Here is a 17,743-nt window from a genome sequence, read left to right on the forward strand (position 1 = left end):
CGTTGGTATAGGATACAGTTTGTAGTATAGTATAATATTCTTTAATAATAGAGTATTATATAATAATATAATATAATTACACTTTAATAGTTTTTAAACGATTTACTATTATGTATTGTACTCGGATTTTATAAATCGTATAATTAACTCTCAAATGTTACGTAGTCTAATGTAGGAGTTATTCTGTTTCAAGCGTAAGTCAAGTGGAAAATAAATTGATGATGACAGGTGATTGAAGAAGTAAACTTACATTGGAATTCTCTAATAATGTATATCACGCTTGAATTGGATTCTAGTCCATGGTGACCAATAATGAAGCTGATTATTCAATAGATTTTCCAACGTATGAACGGCAGAACTATTGAACAACAAGAAACTATGTTGTATCTATTGAACAATTGAAAAATAAATGTACCCTTTTCTCTATCCCTGTCTCCCACATGTTGTGAGAAATGAAATGAAATTTATATAGGGTACTTTGATTTCGACATAAATACGAGTAGTCCTTACCAAGAAAGTGAATAATATGTTGTATCCACTTGAAACGGAAAAGATAAGGCTAAAATTATCGATGACTATTATTATTTGTTGGATGCCTTGGAAAGGAAATTCGATGCTAGTGAATTGGATTGAATTGAATTTTATTTTCATAGAATAATACAACAGCTAATAGAATATAATACATACACAGGGTATGGTAACGCTACAAATATTCAAATTAATTGAATAAAACAATACATAATAGTAGGAAGTATCCCCATTACTTCAATAACACCACTATTAATATTACTGAATACTATTATTATTATTATATTATTATTATTATTATTATTATTATTATTATTATTAGTATTATCAATTGTATTAGTATTATGCGGAAATGTACAATGAATGTGCAGCATATAGTGAAATAGTTATACTTCCTATTAATACTTGGTTTTTTGTTCAGAATAAAGTTGAAGCAGAATGCAGACGAGATTCATGGGATGTTCGAATTGAATTTTGAATCGAATTTACGTGGAATAAACGTCGCGTATGTGACGATGCTGTTGCCAACGTCAATCGCTTTCCAATCGCCGGTCGAGAGAGAGAGAGAGTGACAGAGAGAGAGAGAGAGAGAGAGAAAGAGAGAGTGTGTGAGTGGAGTGAGGAAGAAGCGGACAAAATTGAGTTTGGAATGCAGTTGGAAGTAGAACTTGTTTATTGAGCGTGGATTACAGATGGCAGTGTGATTTGCATCCAGCCTGCACTCATCACCCGTCACCAATTACTCGTTAAGCCGTGTCGACTTGATAAGCGTCAGGCTACCACTCCACTCCTACACACCACGTCTACACTAGTTGTAAAATCCGATCGATCAAGCATCGCTCAAAACAGCATCAACTACTGCTCTCTTCAAATTTGCTCACTTTCCGTTTACACTGAGAATGTATCAAGCTTTCTTTTCGCAATGTACAAAGTATTGTAAACGACCAAAAGTTAACCGCTCGGCACCTCAACGTGCCAGTGTGATTTCTCATGGACTTGTTTTTGTTATTTTCTAAATTTCATTATAATAATTTTTATATCGTGAAATAATACAGGATTTGATTTTCTGTTACTGCAAAGAATAATGTGCAGTTAGAGCCTTATAAAAGTTGAAAGTTGGGTACGTGTTCTTGTTCAATATGAGTTGGGTTCTTGAAACCTTGTCAGTAATAATAATAATAATAATAATAAAAATTTATTTCCTTAAAAAAATGCAACAAACAATTAAAACATAAAAAAGTAAAAAATATCTAGTACATAATACAATGAGTCTATAAAAAATATGGAATTTAATGCTATTGGAAATTAACCTACTCAACTATGGGAAACTCATGTACTAGAGTAGGTGTTGACCTACTAGAGTAGGTGTCAGTGATAATAAAACATGAATTATTATTTATGACTGCGATTATTCTTTTTGAATCGATTTGATATTTTCGATTTGTCAAGATTTGTTATTCTTCTGGAAAAATGAATTGGATTACTATTACAGTCCATTTCATTTGCAATTATCTCCCACTGACCCTCGTGAAAAGAGTATGTGATTTGTCCGTAAGTATATTCAATACATATTAGGCCCTAACTGTTTATACTTCTACTATGCTTATCATCTTCCATTACGTTTCTCATGATAAGTGAAAATTGAGGTATCCGACTTTCAGGTATTTCTCCCATAAAGGTCCAATTCCTCTCCAACATCAAGCTGTAGCAGTTCGGCTCAGGCCGTGGTGATAGAAGGAGTGTTTTCGTAGCTGCTCTGCTCAGATAAGATAAGCTTGACTGTTTCTGATTCTTCCTGTAGAGATTAATGTTATTCATTGTTTTCGGTAGCATTTCATAACCTAGAAAGTATATTTTTAAAATTATTAACAATATTCCAATAATCTATAAATCTAAAAAATTAATTTAACTCTAATATTATTTTAACATATATCATTAGTATTTCAACTTTTTCCTTAGCCTTTACATAAGTAGCTTAAACTCTTTGATTACGTTTGACTCTGTACTTTTCCAATAATTATTCCTAGAATAAATTGATCAATCTGCAATCTTCTTAACCCAGATAAATTTACCACTTAATCGTTTTACATATTTTTCTCCTGTAAATGTAATCTTTCTAAACTTGTCCTACCATAAACTGCGAAATTGTATCAGTAAACTAAAAACGTTGTTAAATTCTCTAGTCTCTTAAACCATTCCTTTTTCTGTTTCATGAAAAATTTTCACATCCCTTTCCACTTCCTGATTTCGTTGAGGAGAGCTTATACATGATCATAGATAATTATAATTATTGACACACGGTTTGAAACAGATCTGAGGAATCGGCAGGCTGCTCTGTAAGGTTTTGTGAACATTGCATCCTGTTATAGTCGCTCTTGGCCCGGACCCAGACGGGGTACGAGCGATTTGAGGACAGACTGTTTCATCGAATTTTCGCCTGTGTTTACTGGAAGTTAAAGACTTGTTTTCTGTTGAAAATATTCACTAGAGCTAATTCCTCCTTTTTTGACTCTTCTTTGCATTAATGCTAATATATTTTAGCGGTTCCCATTTATTCAGCATAGCTCTCATCAGATTTCCTTCTCCTTTCTAAATCATTTCCTTTTCCTTTCTAGTCATCTATGACTAGAGGCAGTTTATTAAATTGATCACTTTGTCTTAAAGTAGAATTTTCTCTTTTACAAAAATCTCTTATTCCCAATTTCTCATTACTTGATAGATTGTAGCTTTTTAATTTATCTTGATTCATTCAAACTTGTTGTCCTCTCCTTCATAAAAACCTTCTTATATAATAATTATAATATAGCGAGAAAAATATTTAATCTCTCATTAAAACTTTTGAAAAAATATATAAAAGAAAAATAAAATAAATCCGAGTATATAATTTCTTTCTTATCACTAAGCATAAACATTTTTAATAATGATTTACATTTTATAATTTTTTCACGAATTTTCCCATTCATTTGAATTTATATTTTCTTAACGTAAGCAATAATTTTTCATCTCTTCTGATTCCGTACTGCTATTGGAATTACAGCTTTTTAATTTCCATACTAATTCCATTCTGATCTGGTTAGAGGTTTTTTTTGCACTTGATATGAAGCTACAAATGACGACAACTAGTACGGGAAACTTGGCGGTGATTTATAATGGATATAAATTCAGGAAATCTAGAACTACACCCCAGGGTCATATAGTTTGGCGTTGTCTGAATAAGAAGTGCATTTGTACAGTAAAAACAGATCACGCATACTTTCTAGAGTCAAATCTGCCAATTATCCATAATCATCCACCGAATGCTACTGCCAATGGATCTAAGTTGTCTTTGAATGACTCAGTAGGTAGCCTGGTTACTGATAATGTCGTAGCTTTAGAAAAGTCATTCAATGACACTGCTGAAATTTTCTCGGCCATTCCCAATATGTTCAATGAATCTAAATTACATAGCACCCCGAACTTATCTGCGCCTCCTTTGAATTCTGATTTAAGCCATTCATGTGACGATCACGATGAAACTATTGTATTGTTGAGAAAAGAAAACAGTAAACTGAAGGAGGATTTAACTACACTCAAACAGCAATGGAGCGATGTAGTGGACCATTCAATCGATGTTGACAAGGAATTGATGGAGAATAAAACGTTGATAGAGCAGATGAAAATAAGCATTGAGGTTTTGGAGGCTGAGAATACTGCCTTGAGGAGCGAAAATAAATCATTCGAGATAGAGGTAAAGAATCTCTGAGGTTTCTACTCTCCTGGTGACACAGCTACTAATTACAAAGCCATTAATCCCATGATCACTGCAACAAAAAATTATTATAGTATACTAGACAATTCATTGGCTGACTCCATATCAGACGCATCATCCAACGATAATAATTGCATTGATAGCATTTCACCGAAAACAACAAAACCAATCGGAAAACCGAATAAAACAATCAAAACGATTTTTGCAGAGCAGGAACACCTGGAAGATGAACCGAGAACTGAGAAAAAAAAGCGAGTAAAAAATGAAAAAAACAAAATCCTTATCTTAGCTGATAGTCATGGACGCGATATCTGTGAAATTGTCAAAGCTCGAATCCCTAATTCTGATGTACAAGTCTTTTATAAGCCAAATGCTACGTTTGGCCAGGTGATAAATGGAGCGGACAAACAAACATCAAATTTTGGAGCCAAGGACTACTTAATAGTAATGGGAGGTACAAATGACATTGACGACACTGAATCCCAAAACTTCGACCGGTTTAGAGAGAATTTGGATTACCTGATCCCTATCAGTCTAAGAACCAACTTGATTGTGACCACCATTCCTAATCGATTTGACAAACCCGAACTGAACATGGCAATAGACAGGGCAAATGATTTCATCCATAAATATATAAACACAATTGAAAGAAAGAATGTCAAAAACCTGGGAATCTGCTTCATTAATGAGAGATTAAGTAGGGGAGGTTTCACAAGGCATGGACTACACTTAAACAAGTCAGGAAAACACATTTTGTGTAACAGATTTTCAGAATTGATCAGAGATAGGGTGCCATTCAGGAATACTGCTGTAAGGGAGACTTTTTTAATGAAGTGGCTGAGAGGGAGCGCAGTGGCATGATCTCTCACCTGAGTGGTCCGCAACCCAGGGACACATCAAGTAGCTTGAAGAAGGATATTCCTTATCTGCTACATATCAATATCCGTGGAATGAGAAGCAATAGAAATGATCTGCAAGTCTTCCTTTCTGAATTCCACACACTCATTCCCGTAATATGTCTTAATGAACACTGGTTGAACACTTCAAATGTCAGCCTACTTAACTCGATTCCTGGTTTCTCTTGTGCTGATAGTTCCTCTAGGGCAGTAGATAATCATGGCGGCTCAGCAATCCTCGTGAGAAATGATATTAAATATAAAGTTAGAGGTGATTTACATGTATTTAATAAAGAAAAGGTATTTGAGGCATCGTGCATTGAGCTTACCAGACCTAAGGTACTAATAATATCCCTCTATAGGATCCCCAGACAAGAGCATGTAGGAGAATTTTTTGAAATACTTGACTCTTTCCTCCATCACATTGGTGTTGGAGTCAGGTTTGAAAACGTATTTTTTGCAGCGGATTTCAATGTGGACTTGCTTGGTGACAGCGATGATGCTAAAACTTTGGTTGACATTTTTGCATCATATGCCTTATCCCCCAATTTCAACACCCCAACCAGAGTAACATCAATTTCTGCTACCTGCATCGACAATATCTTTTCTAAAAATGATGTGGAAGTCAGCAACGGAATTGTCCTCAGCATGGGGTTCTCTGACCATAAGGGGTTGTTTTTACCCATGTCAGAGAGAGTCACACCTGAGTCAAAAGTTCGAAAAAGTGTGAAAATGAGAAACTTCTCTATTAACAACTTCAAGGTATTCAGAGACAAGCTCTCTGTTGTAAATTGGGATTTCAATGAGTCTCTCACAGTCAATGAGAACTTTGATTGCTTTCTAGGAAAATTCCTGCCTATATTCAATGAAACATTCTGTGCCATTTCTATAAAACAAAATAATAGAAAGGGTTGGATTACTGCTGGAATTGTAACGTCAAGTAGGAAGAAAAGAGAATTACATAAACTGTACATGGAAACACAGGATCAAAACTTTAAAAATTATTACAGATCGTATAATAGAATATTCAAAAGTGTCATTAAACTTGCCAAAAGGAAATATCATGAAAAGTACTTAGAGATAGCCAACAACAAAGTAAAGGCCGCATGGGACATAGTGAAATTTGAGCTAGGTAAGCACAAGAATAAAGCAAGTATAATCCCATCCAGAGCAAGAATCAATCCTAGTTCAGTAGCAGAGGATTTTAACAGTTTTTTCATCGATGTTCCAAACCGTGTTGGAAGTACTCACAATCTGCTTGCTTCATCAAGAAACGTGGTAGGTAACTGCAGCTCTAGGATGAGATTTAAACTTCTTAGTCCCAAGCAAGTGGAGGTGCTCATTAAATCACTTAAAAATAAAAATTTAGCTGGATGGGATGAAATTCCAGTGAAAGTTTTCAGGATGGTTGCTGATATATTGTCTGAACCCTTGTCCAGGATCCTCAACCAGTCTTTTACTGTTGGCGAGTTCCCTCATAAAATGAAGTATGCACTGGTAAGACCTATTTTCAAGAAAGATGACAAAGAGGACTTGAACAACTACAGACCCATTGCCATCCTCACAGCCTTTTCCAAACTTTTTGAGAAGGCAGCTAATGAACAAATTCTTCATTTTATGAGAGTGAATAATATAGTCTCAAAAACACAATTTGGCTTCTTAAGGGGACTTGATACAGAAGCAGCTCTAATAAAATTTTTCAATACTGTGTCGGCAAGTTTAGACGCCTCCCAGCAGGTATGTGGGGTGCTATGCGATCTGTCAAAAGCATTCGATTGCGTAAATCATGATATTCTTGTTGAAAAGTTGAGAAAATATGGCATTCGGGGAAGGGAGCTGTGGTGGTTCAATTCGTTTTTGAAAGAGAGGATGCAGGCCACCCTAATAAACCATGACAATAAAAATTATCAATCAAAATGGGCTGTAATCAATGCTGGTGTACCACAGGGCTCCATTCTTGGTCCCACATTATTTATTATATACGTAAATGATCTGTCATCTTGCTCTACTAAGCCACTTATTCAGTATGCCGATGACACATCATCTATTATCACTAATTCAAGTTTGAGAGCTGTAGTCACCCAAACACAGGAAGAGCTACTGAATATCAAGAAATGGTTTGCTGCAAATGGTCTGTCTATGAACTCAAGTAAGACCAAGTTCATTACCTTCCAACCCCCCCATTTTGCATCCAGAAACTTTAATGAGTTGGCCGATTTGAGTGTACCCCAGCAGAGCGTTGCTGTTGATCTTCTAGGAGTAACACTAGATAGTAGATTGGACTGGTCAGTACACACTCAAAAAATATGCTCCAGGGTTAACTCGGCTATTTTCTCTCTGCGAGTGCTCAAAAACACATTGAGCTTCAAAGCCCTAATGGTGGTATATTACGGTTATCTTTTTCCTTTCCTCAAGTATGGCATAACCCTTTGGGGAAGATCAAAATTCTTCATCCAAGTATTTAGATCTCAGAAAAAAGCATTAAGAGTTATTTTTGGTAACCCCCCCAATATCCCTGTCGAGAACTATTCCTGAGTAGCAGGATACTTACACTGCCGTCACTGTATATCTTGGAGATCTGTTCATACGTTCACAAAAACCTACCAAACTTCACCCGCAATAATGAAATCCACAGTTACAATACAAGGCACTCAGCCTCCCTATCAGTGGCTGCTCATAGAACCGCCATGTTTGAAGAATCTCCGCAATATATGGGCCCAAAAATATATAATAGATTACCTCAGGATATTAGAGACATGGCGGACTTACGAAGATTCAGAGGAATGTTAAAGAGGCTGTTACTTGAAAGGCCATACTATTCTGTGGATGAGTTTCTGCAGGAGTGATATATTATTGTTCCTTGTCTTTGATTCTTCCCAGGTCCTTGTACATAGGTAATCTTGACTAACTGCGTTTTTATATATACTGTATATATATATTTATTAATATTTCATGTGACTATTGTATAATTACAGTATTTTAATGTATCATGATATGTGTTGAGAACCTCCTTTAGGTTGCTCTTTTTGACTTATCCCCAGTCTGATTATTCGGATGTTTGGGATGCAATAAAAATAATAATAAAATAATAAATCCAATGGATGACTAAATATCGTTATATTGCACTATTTCATAATTTGTCATTGTATCACATATTTATCACATCAAATTAGAAAATTCAAGCAATGAAACTCATTGAAACCCATAATTTTCAATTTCCAATCACTCATTGTTACACATTAGATTAAGGTTAATATTAAACAAGGGTACCAAGCTAAGACACTTTCCAGGACACCGGCGTCTGTGTTTTATATCAGTTATTTGGTTCAATGCCCTAAAAAGATTCACGGAGATTAGTGGTATCCGGGTTTGTATGACGTGTAAGAGCCATGGAAACTAACGCCTCACAACTCGCACCTTGGACACCGGTGTCCTGGATAGTGTCCTAGTCTAACGTGGTAGAGTGGACATTACTGTCCAAACTTCGCCACGTCAACAAATAAAGAAGTCATTCTATTCTATTCTAATGCGTGTATGAAGGCACTTTGTGTCATCTTTTTGATGAATTGAGTATCTTCATTCATCTTACTTTTAACATATTCTATTTACATCAGAAATTCTATAAATATATGGGAAGAATTTTTTGTTAAATAATTGGCGTGGCAAGAAAAAGAAATCTTGTGCTCTAGCCACGAGCTCAAACATTCCTCGCCATATTTAACATGATTTTAGAATTAATACAGCTCTTTATAATATAATCAAGATCAGTACAATACAGATAGATAAAACAAATGGACAATCATATAATTAATGTAATATATTTGAATTAATAAGTGTAAGAATGTGACCAACACATTCTTACACTGAATGCCAATAAGAGTGTATATATGGTATTCTCACCAGCAGTGAGCTCTCTCCCCAGAGATATTCTGAATACTGGTATCAGAATACACTCTTCAATCTGTCTTGAACGGGAAAGATTGCGGACTGGTGATGGAGATTGTGATTGTCACTCATTAAAAAACGTGAAAGAAACTAAATATCTAGGAGTCTTTGTAGACTCTCATCTTAAATGGAATTCACATATACACAACATGTGTAAGAAAATAAAACACATAATTCACAAATTCCATAGATTGAATGAGCTCAATGACCCAACTATAATAAAGATGGCTTATTCAGCATATGCCCAGTCCATATTGCAATATGGTATTAGGGTATGGGGTGGAGCATTGGACATCCATTTTAATAAAATCTCCGTAATTCAAAGATACATTTTAAAAGCGGCACTTGGAAGACTAAGACGATATCCCAGCCATAGCCTTTTTGCAGAGTTCCCAGTTTTAACAGTGAGACAACTTTACGTGAAAAACTTAATTCTAGCCGTTCATAAGTATAAAAATCTCTTTGAAACTAACATTCCGTCGTATAATTTCCGTTCATCATCTCATTACCGCATTCCTAGAACAAATTTAACAGTATGCCGCAGGCAGTTCATATACATGAGTAATAGATTAATGAATTAATCTCAGATAGATTTAATAAATCAGCCATCAAAAATATAGAGAGATGGATCAGAAGTAACAATATTTTTCGCCTCATGTACAGTTAGAATCTACTTTATTAAAAAAAACTTTTTTCTTTGATATTATTTTCACTAAGTTATTATATTTTTCTCAGATATTATATTACTACAATTATTATTATTCAACTTATTTATTTATTATTACTACCATTCAAATAAAATGTTCAATCATCTTTTATGTTTATGTTAAATTAAATGAAATCTTTTGGTACTCGTTGCTAGCACACAAACTTAGGTTTTGCTGGCAACGCCAATTAAATTTTGAGTTAAAATTTTACTTTTATTCTGTATAAGTATGAAGTATTTGTTTTATTCATTATTGTTATCTTTATAATTGGCAAATAAATGATTTTGATTTTTGATTTTGAATCATAATAATATAACCAAGATACTCCAAATATTCAAGATAGCAATAGAATTGCTATAAAACATTAAATTACTTGAAGTATAATGGACGAAAAAAGGGAAAACATTTGAAAAACCAAGTTACCCAGAAAAATTAGTTCTAAATAAATTTCAGATTTATTGATGTACCTTGAAGCCAGAACTTCAATCTTATTTATTTATTGAGAAGGTACAATATGTGAGAGCACCAGGGAGACTCCATAACAAACAAATTATGCAATTCAAAATAAAATTAAGCTTAAACTTCAGATAATATTCATAAGCCTATTGATGATTATGATACGATAATAAATTTAGATCAAAATGGTAGAAAAAATATAATAGGATACTTCATATAGTAAACTACAGATACATCATAGATACATTGGTTTGAGTAAAAAACAACCCATAAGATGCTAAGTAAAAACTAAACTAACGATAGTTTAATGAATTATACCAGATTGGATTATTCCTGAATCAAAAATTGAAAGTTTTCAACCACTCATTCAAATTTCGTACTGTTGAATCAAACTACTCCAAAATATACATAATTGGCATGAGGATCAGTAGGATTGCAGTTCTTGCATAAAGGCAATTCTTATAAAGAATTGGTAAAAAGCAGAATAACAAAGGCTATTTTAAACGATTTTTAAAGTATTTGCTCGTTGGAAAATGTTTATATGGAGTAGATTATTTTTTCGAAATATAATTTCGAAATTTATTCTTGTAAATGTTTGCTTTTAGACTTGAGAGTGCTATGCAATTGAATTTGAAAGAAAAATATTATAATAATGAAAATAAAATTTGATATTTGTATAATGTGATATTGATGTAAGCTTGAACTGACGTTGTTATGACATTTTTATGTTTTTGACAATCAATTATTTATTTATTCATTTACATAATTATATTGAATGGAAAGAGTTGGAAGACATGATAGTAATTCGAAATAAAGAAAGATATAAAATGAAACCAAAAATGAACTATCAATTCTGCCAAAGAGCTATTCTACTAACATGGAAATCCTACATCGGGTGGAACTATTACCTAATTTTTAAAAACAGAGTTCCGTGCAAAGCACGGGTACATACTAGTTACTGTAAACACTGTAGTATGTGAATTGAAGAATTGAAGTATTGGACAGTGCTATTGTCAAAATAAGGGATCATGGTTTATATTATGAGGACTATGTAGAGTAGTGTAGGGAGCATTGTTATGTTATAAGGGATGTCGATAATATAAACAGTGTGCTGGAAGATGGGCAAAGTGTTCATTTATGATGATAGGATTGGTGGTGGGTTATAGGAGGGGAGGGTGATTGTTTTCATGTAGGTGCGAAGAAAAGAATGTGTTGGAGGGTGGTGGATGGGAAGGGGTTTGGCGATCGATGCGGGGAGGGTGTGTGCGCGCGCACCGAGAGGTATTTACAAATTTTATTAGAATATTTGGGCAGGATAAGTCTGTTTACTGGGGTGCGACTCGGGAAGAAGTGGCCGCCGTCGCCGCGCGCTCGGCTTTTCAGCGGTAAATAAAAGATGAGGTTAATTTGTGGGTTGGGGGGGGTCGTGGGGGTGTTGGTGGTATGTTTGGAGGGGAAGGAGGGGTCGACACCGGGTGCGTGAAGGCGACACGCCTCGCTATTGGCCGAGAGAGGCGACCCAATCGGCGCGCCTCATTAACACCGCCAAGCCGAGCGGAGAGGCGCCGCTTGCACTGCCAGTGGTGTCATGCCAGCCGGCCAGGCGACACTATCCCATGACTCCCATGTCCGTGCTATGCTATGCTGTGCGAGTGCTCCCTCAGTAGGCAGTAGGCAGTAGGCAGTAGGCAGTTGGCAGTTAATAATAGGCAGCAGAGAGCGGCCGCGCCGAGCGGAGCATCTCGATGAGGTTCGACCAGGCAGACGTGTTAGCGTGTCGAGGCCCGCCGTCGCCCCGTTCTCCAGCCGCAGCCGACATGTCCTCGTCGTCATCACCCTACCAGCAGCATGCCACCGCCGCAGCCGCCGCCTTCCTCATGACGCACCGGCCCACCGACTTCAGTGTCAGTTCGCTGCTCACAGCGGCAGCTGGGGCTCCACCGCCCCCGGCTCCACCGCCGCCTCCACCACCCCCGCATTATCCGTTCTGCTACCCGCTGCCAAAGCATGGTGGACATCCGGCCGCCTACACGACTGCTGAGGATGTGATGATGGCAGCTGTGGTGGCAGCCCATCACCCGGCAATGGTCAGACCCCTGAGGGCTCCCGTGCCGGCTCCCTCCGCCCCCGAGGATGATGGTGTACACGATGACCCCAAAGTGACTCTTGAAGGCAAGGACCTGTGGGACAAGTTCCATAAGTTGGGCACCGAGATGGTCATCACCAAGTCGGGACGGTGAGTGCTACATTTATTTGTGCTTCCAAACACAGTGGTCCGTTGCAGCTCGACATCAACTCGAGATTGTTTTCGGAAATCTAAGCCTACTTTTACACTTACTTACTATTTCTACCATTATTCGTGTACAGAGCTAAATCATGTGGCGACAATTTGCGCCAACTCCTCACAGTGAATAGGCCTTAACAAATTCGTTATTTGCATCATGATAAATGTGTGTTATGAGTAGAATGAATTGTGTCGAAAATTTCTTCATCGTCGAGTCTTTTGTATTTGAAAACAAAGTGCGTGGCTAGGATAGAAGTTTGGATATCCTTTTTGTATCTCTCACCCCGTGGATCCTAGTCAAAATAGCTCACCGTTTATTATCATTCTTCTTTGTAGGCCTACACCTACGCAATAGGTAAACATATTACCGATGAATTTGATTTGACAACGAGGTACAATACTCTACAATAAAAGTGAAAACTAAGAGTACTTGTCAAGTTCCACATCCCGTGTAAATGAGAATTCAAGTGAATAATAATAATGATTAAATATAAGAATCACGGGATAAAACACCTGAAAGAAACTTAAACCTAAATATTTAAAATGAATTTTAAACAAATCGCAATTCTTTCAACTAACAAAGTATCTGCATTTGTATTTGAAACTTTAAATCTAGTTCTCCGATACTTAATCCTTCTCGGTAATAGAATGATAATTCTCTAAGCTTTAATTAATGGGGAGTCCCTGACGGATCCTTCTCGGTGATCTGTAGTCAAATGGCAAAATTGTAAAACTGCATTAATATTGAATGTTTTATCTGAACAAATTATTGCAATTTGGCGTCCGCCCTTCTATTGGTTTGGCGTTCGTTTATCGTATAACTTAATGTTTGACACAGTCCATAATTCTGAAATTATCTTGGAAGTTGGACAATGTGGGTCGTAATTGTAACTGAATGAGGTCCGGACTATCTATAATAATTTCTACAAACAAACCTCACTGTCATAACCAATAACACACGATGATTATTTGTAAATTATTATTTTTTTTTAATTTCTATAGGCCGATGACAAAAGCTCACAACTGTCTAGACGTTAACAATCTTATTAAACTGAGACGGAATCAACAAGAATAATTTTATTACCGTATTGTACGGTACGCTTTAAATTTTCTATTAGCCTATGTTTTCAATAACATTTTGCAAACCCATTTAACTCACACTTCTTGAAAAAAGAAATTCATTGGAATTAACGAAAGTATATTAATCCACTTTCCAAACTAATCAAACAAATAGTTTGATAGTAGTAAGAGAATCAAAACCGAATAATCAGAACTCGAAAACTACGCCTAGTTGACTTTTTTTCAAATCTAGGACTAGTTCAACAGAAAATAAGAAGTACAGTACAATGTTCTATGTTACAGAAGAGGGTTTCCGAGCTTTAAAACATGACAAGTGAAGTTTTTACATTCTCGATCACTTAATATATTTATGAAATATTGAGGAATCCAATTTCAATAACCCTAGATCTTCGTGCCTAGCTCGTTACCTAGTTTGCAAATAGTTTCGTGTTGACTTAATCATTTGTTTATTGTCATTTTCTTGTTGGAACGGAAATTAAACCGAAAAAGATTGAAACGGCAATTTTCGTAGAATAACATTGATAGCGTTCAATGTGAAAACATAAAAAGATAGATTTCAAATCGGTGATATCATATTCGTTTATCGCATCATAATTCCCAAATATGAGAGAAATCAAATGATAAAACATTTTGGGGGATTGAATAATATAATTTTCCTTCTTAAACTAATAATTTGAGTGCAAGCAATGATTTCAATCGTTCCTGGATCAAGTGTAGTTCTAATGACTATAATCCATCCATAAAACCAAATGAACAAAATTCATCTGAATAATTTCTCAAGTGGCTTTTGACACCTTACTTACGAAAATTATATGGAATCCTCAGGTCATTGAATCAGATGTGCATAAGTTACACTAATTAAAATGTAAAACTCATCTGCCAAACTGGTATGCATCCATTTGTTGAGTCAGGAGATAAAAATATAAATGTATTGTTCAGCTTCTTATCAGAGCATGAATTTATCTTTTATGAAGTCCTTCTCCAAGTTATCCCAGAGAGAAGACCCTATGCAAATGGATTTTTGTATCGCGAACCAATTTTATTTCCAAAATCCAAATTCCAAACACCATAATCGTTAGAGCCGTTCTCGAGCTCCGTCGGGTATACATTAATTATGTCATACAAACAGAAATAGATGAGTTACTTGCTTGGTAAAATACGATTTAAACTTCTTCAAGGCCAATGAACGAGATATATCATTATTAATTGGTTATACTAAATTATTTTTGTTTAGAAGAGCAATAGTATAAATTGGCCAGGAAAGGACTGCACTTCGCTCTGTGCTGAGCTGCTGAGTGATTGAGTTTAAGTAGGCGAGTAGGCCTACAAGTCCACAATTGAGCAAGGCGTGCATAAAGTTCAACTAATTGAATATCATTCAACGCTCACATTTTATTGCTACAAATTTACGGCTGCAACTTTTAGACATTTGAGAATGTAAATCGTCTCTATTACATGTTTTATTAACAGTCGATCACTGTTAAGCTTTCGCAACTATGATCGATAACCTACGCTATGCTTTTTTAACAATGTAGTTGAGATGATAACTTATTTGCGGGATTGATAATAATTGGGTGTGATTTGATTTGAAATCGTAAAAATAGCGAGCTGCGGCCTCGTAGCCTGGTCTAATTACGTGCTCCAAAGCATAAAGACCCTTTCATTGAAATGCCAGCACAAATTCAAACTGTGAGCCTTTTATTCCTGTTCTCGTTGAAATACAGACTGAAATTCATCAGTTCATTCAAACCTCAGTTAAAATCTCCCAATGACCATCATTTGAAAATATTGCCCAGCTCTGGGATCACAATTCTCTCAATCATAGCCTACCAATAACTGAACTATTTAAAAAACTTTTTAAAAAACTTTCAATCCAGATCAGAAGAATAAAAAATCAATTAAAATAGAAAATGTCTCTTTGTTGTGATGGGAGGAGAGTAATTATATTTGGCAGATTCAAACTTTACATTAGAGTCTTGATTTCTTTCTAATTTTAAACATTAAAATCCGATTAGCATAAAATGAATCATTGAAAATGACTAATAATAAAAGAATAACAATATTGATAAAATATTATTCCCAACAATTAAAGTGACTTCATTGAGGGTAAATCGAAAACGAAGGTGAATATAAATGATTTGTTAGTTCAGACATTCTTGTTTCATATCAAAAATATACTTTAATATATCCAACCCCATTGTTTATGTTTTTTTTATCTGTGAACGTTCACTTCTGTACTATTATTTTCATTTTACTCCATTAGGTCTCTTGAGACCTAAATGAATATCAATGGGATATCAATATCAATAGTATTCCTTTTTCTCTTATTGATCATTCACAGTTTCTTGGAAATTTGCGGATGCCTGATGGGGGAATAAAATTGCATCCTGGGAGCAAAATTCTCCTCCTAGTTACTTGTGGTTTGATTGGAGTGATTTTGATTGTTCTGAAATTCAACCCATTAAGAAATATTGTGTGAATTTATTTTTCTTGGCAATACATTTCAAGGTTAGTTAATTGGAAGAATTGAATAAATAGAATAAGACTACAAATTATAATCATTGATATGAGTTACATATTCAACACTAACACATTTAACACTTCGAACAGAAAATTTTGATATGTCAGATATAGTACTCATTTATTTCATTTTTGTATGAGTTATTTAAATATGAACGGTTTGAGATATCGTGAGCGACTTTCACCATTCATTTTCTCATGAAATTTTGTATCGCAATCATGTACCACCTTCTCGTTATAAAAATTAAGTTCAATTCAATATGGCGGACAACAATTTTGGAGCGACAGAAAAGTAGTTTTTTCAATTCGAATAGGATTCTCAATGGAACGTACTGTTGAATAATCCTTGTGGAAGAAATATTAAGATGTTTTCATAATGTTCATGCACCAACTCTGTATATTAATCTTATAATTATTAGTGATGATGAAGAGTAAACTAAAATAATTATCTTTGAAAGTGTTCTCGTGAAATTATTTTATTAGCGTGGGGAGCGCTAGCTCTACATTATTCTTTCCATGAAATCTGAGGACCTAGTCTGCTATTAACTCGAGTAGGATTTTGTAATATTCATTGTATTTCAAATTGATTGTATAATGAAGTGTCGAAGAGCTAGAGCAATGTTTTCGTCGCATTTAAAACGCTAATATAGCAATAATCGACAACAAAATAGGAGAATAACCCTCACATTGTTCATTTTATTCATTCATAGCGTGCCGTATCATGATAAAATAGAAATTCCATCATCTCACCACAATCCTTATTGCTACATTAAACAGCTCAGCTTGAATTTTCCCGTTCAAAGTTTGCATTTGAATTATTATTTTCTTCGCAATAGTAAAATCTTATACTAAAGTATATGGGAGTAAAGCGTTTCTCCCAAATTATTTGTAAGGAATCATAGAACATGCTTTGAATGGCTCAATGATTAACTGTTTATCCTGGAAAAACAGTAATGTGATTTAATTTGAATTTGATTTAATTTAAGAAAAATATTATACATTTTTCTGTCTTTCATTTTGATAGAAGATTCAAATTCTTATAATATTATATCTCGCAGATAAAGAAGACGAGCTGAATATTTCACCAAGGCATTTTTAAAAAAAGTTTCTTCTCCTGAAAATAAATGAAACCAAGTATTGTAGTTCCATTAAAACGACATACTATAATGTTGAATCTGTGTGAAAAAAAATTAAAGTTGGGCTTCGCCTGATAATTATGATGTGCATGAACTACCATTTTAATAATTATACATTATATAAGGTATCTCACTTAACTTGCAACCAACTTTCATAACAGCTGTTAAACATAATTTCTATTGACTATTAGGATTTTTATTAGCTGGTGCATCAATTCCTTTGAAATAAATTCACACTCTACAATTTTCGAAGTTGACTGTTTAATTATAGAGCTAACGCTCGTCACCCGTCGCCTACAAACTAAACTCTGTTAAGTACATTTGATTGGGGAGTGGGGAAGATATTATAACGAGCTGTAGCCTATAATAATTAACTAATTTCAAAAATCATCTCGTTCCTGGAAGATACTGTAACATACTGTATTGTTAATTTGGTATGTGTC

General features: G+C 35.0%; 1 protein-coding gene across 8 annotated transcripts in view; it reads left to right on the forward strand.

Annotated features, from left to right (window-relative positions):
• The first annotated feature begins 11,733 nt into the window (after nt 1–11,733).
• Nucleotides 11,734–17,743, forward strand: part of LOC111045216 (optomotor-blind protein) — a 128,698-nt gene continuing 122,688 nt past the window's right edge. For 3 of the 8 annotated variants that reach the window (XM_022330564.2, XM_039441225.1, XM_039441227.1), the window contains exon 1: nt 11,860–12,516. In XM_022330564.2, the coding sequence (XP_022186256.2) occupies nt 12,026–12,516 (491 nt within the window). In that variant the 5' untranslated portion in view covers nt 11,860–12,025. Of the gene's footprint in view, nt 12,517–17,743 lie in introns of all 8 variants that reach the window. The other 5 variants (XM_022330566.2, XM_039441226.1, XM_039441223.1 and 2 more) reach the window with 5 other exon arrangements.

The sequence above is a fragment of the Nilaparvata lugens genome, chromosome X (assembly GCF_014356525.2).
Source record: "Nilaparvata lugens isolate BPH chromosome X, ASM1435652v1, whole genome shotgun sequence".
NCBI classification, from domain to species: domain Eukaryota; kingdom Metazoa; phylum Arthropoda; class Insecta; order Hemiptera; family Delphacidae; genus Nilaparvata; species Nilaparvata lugens.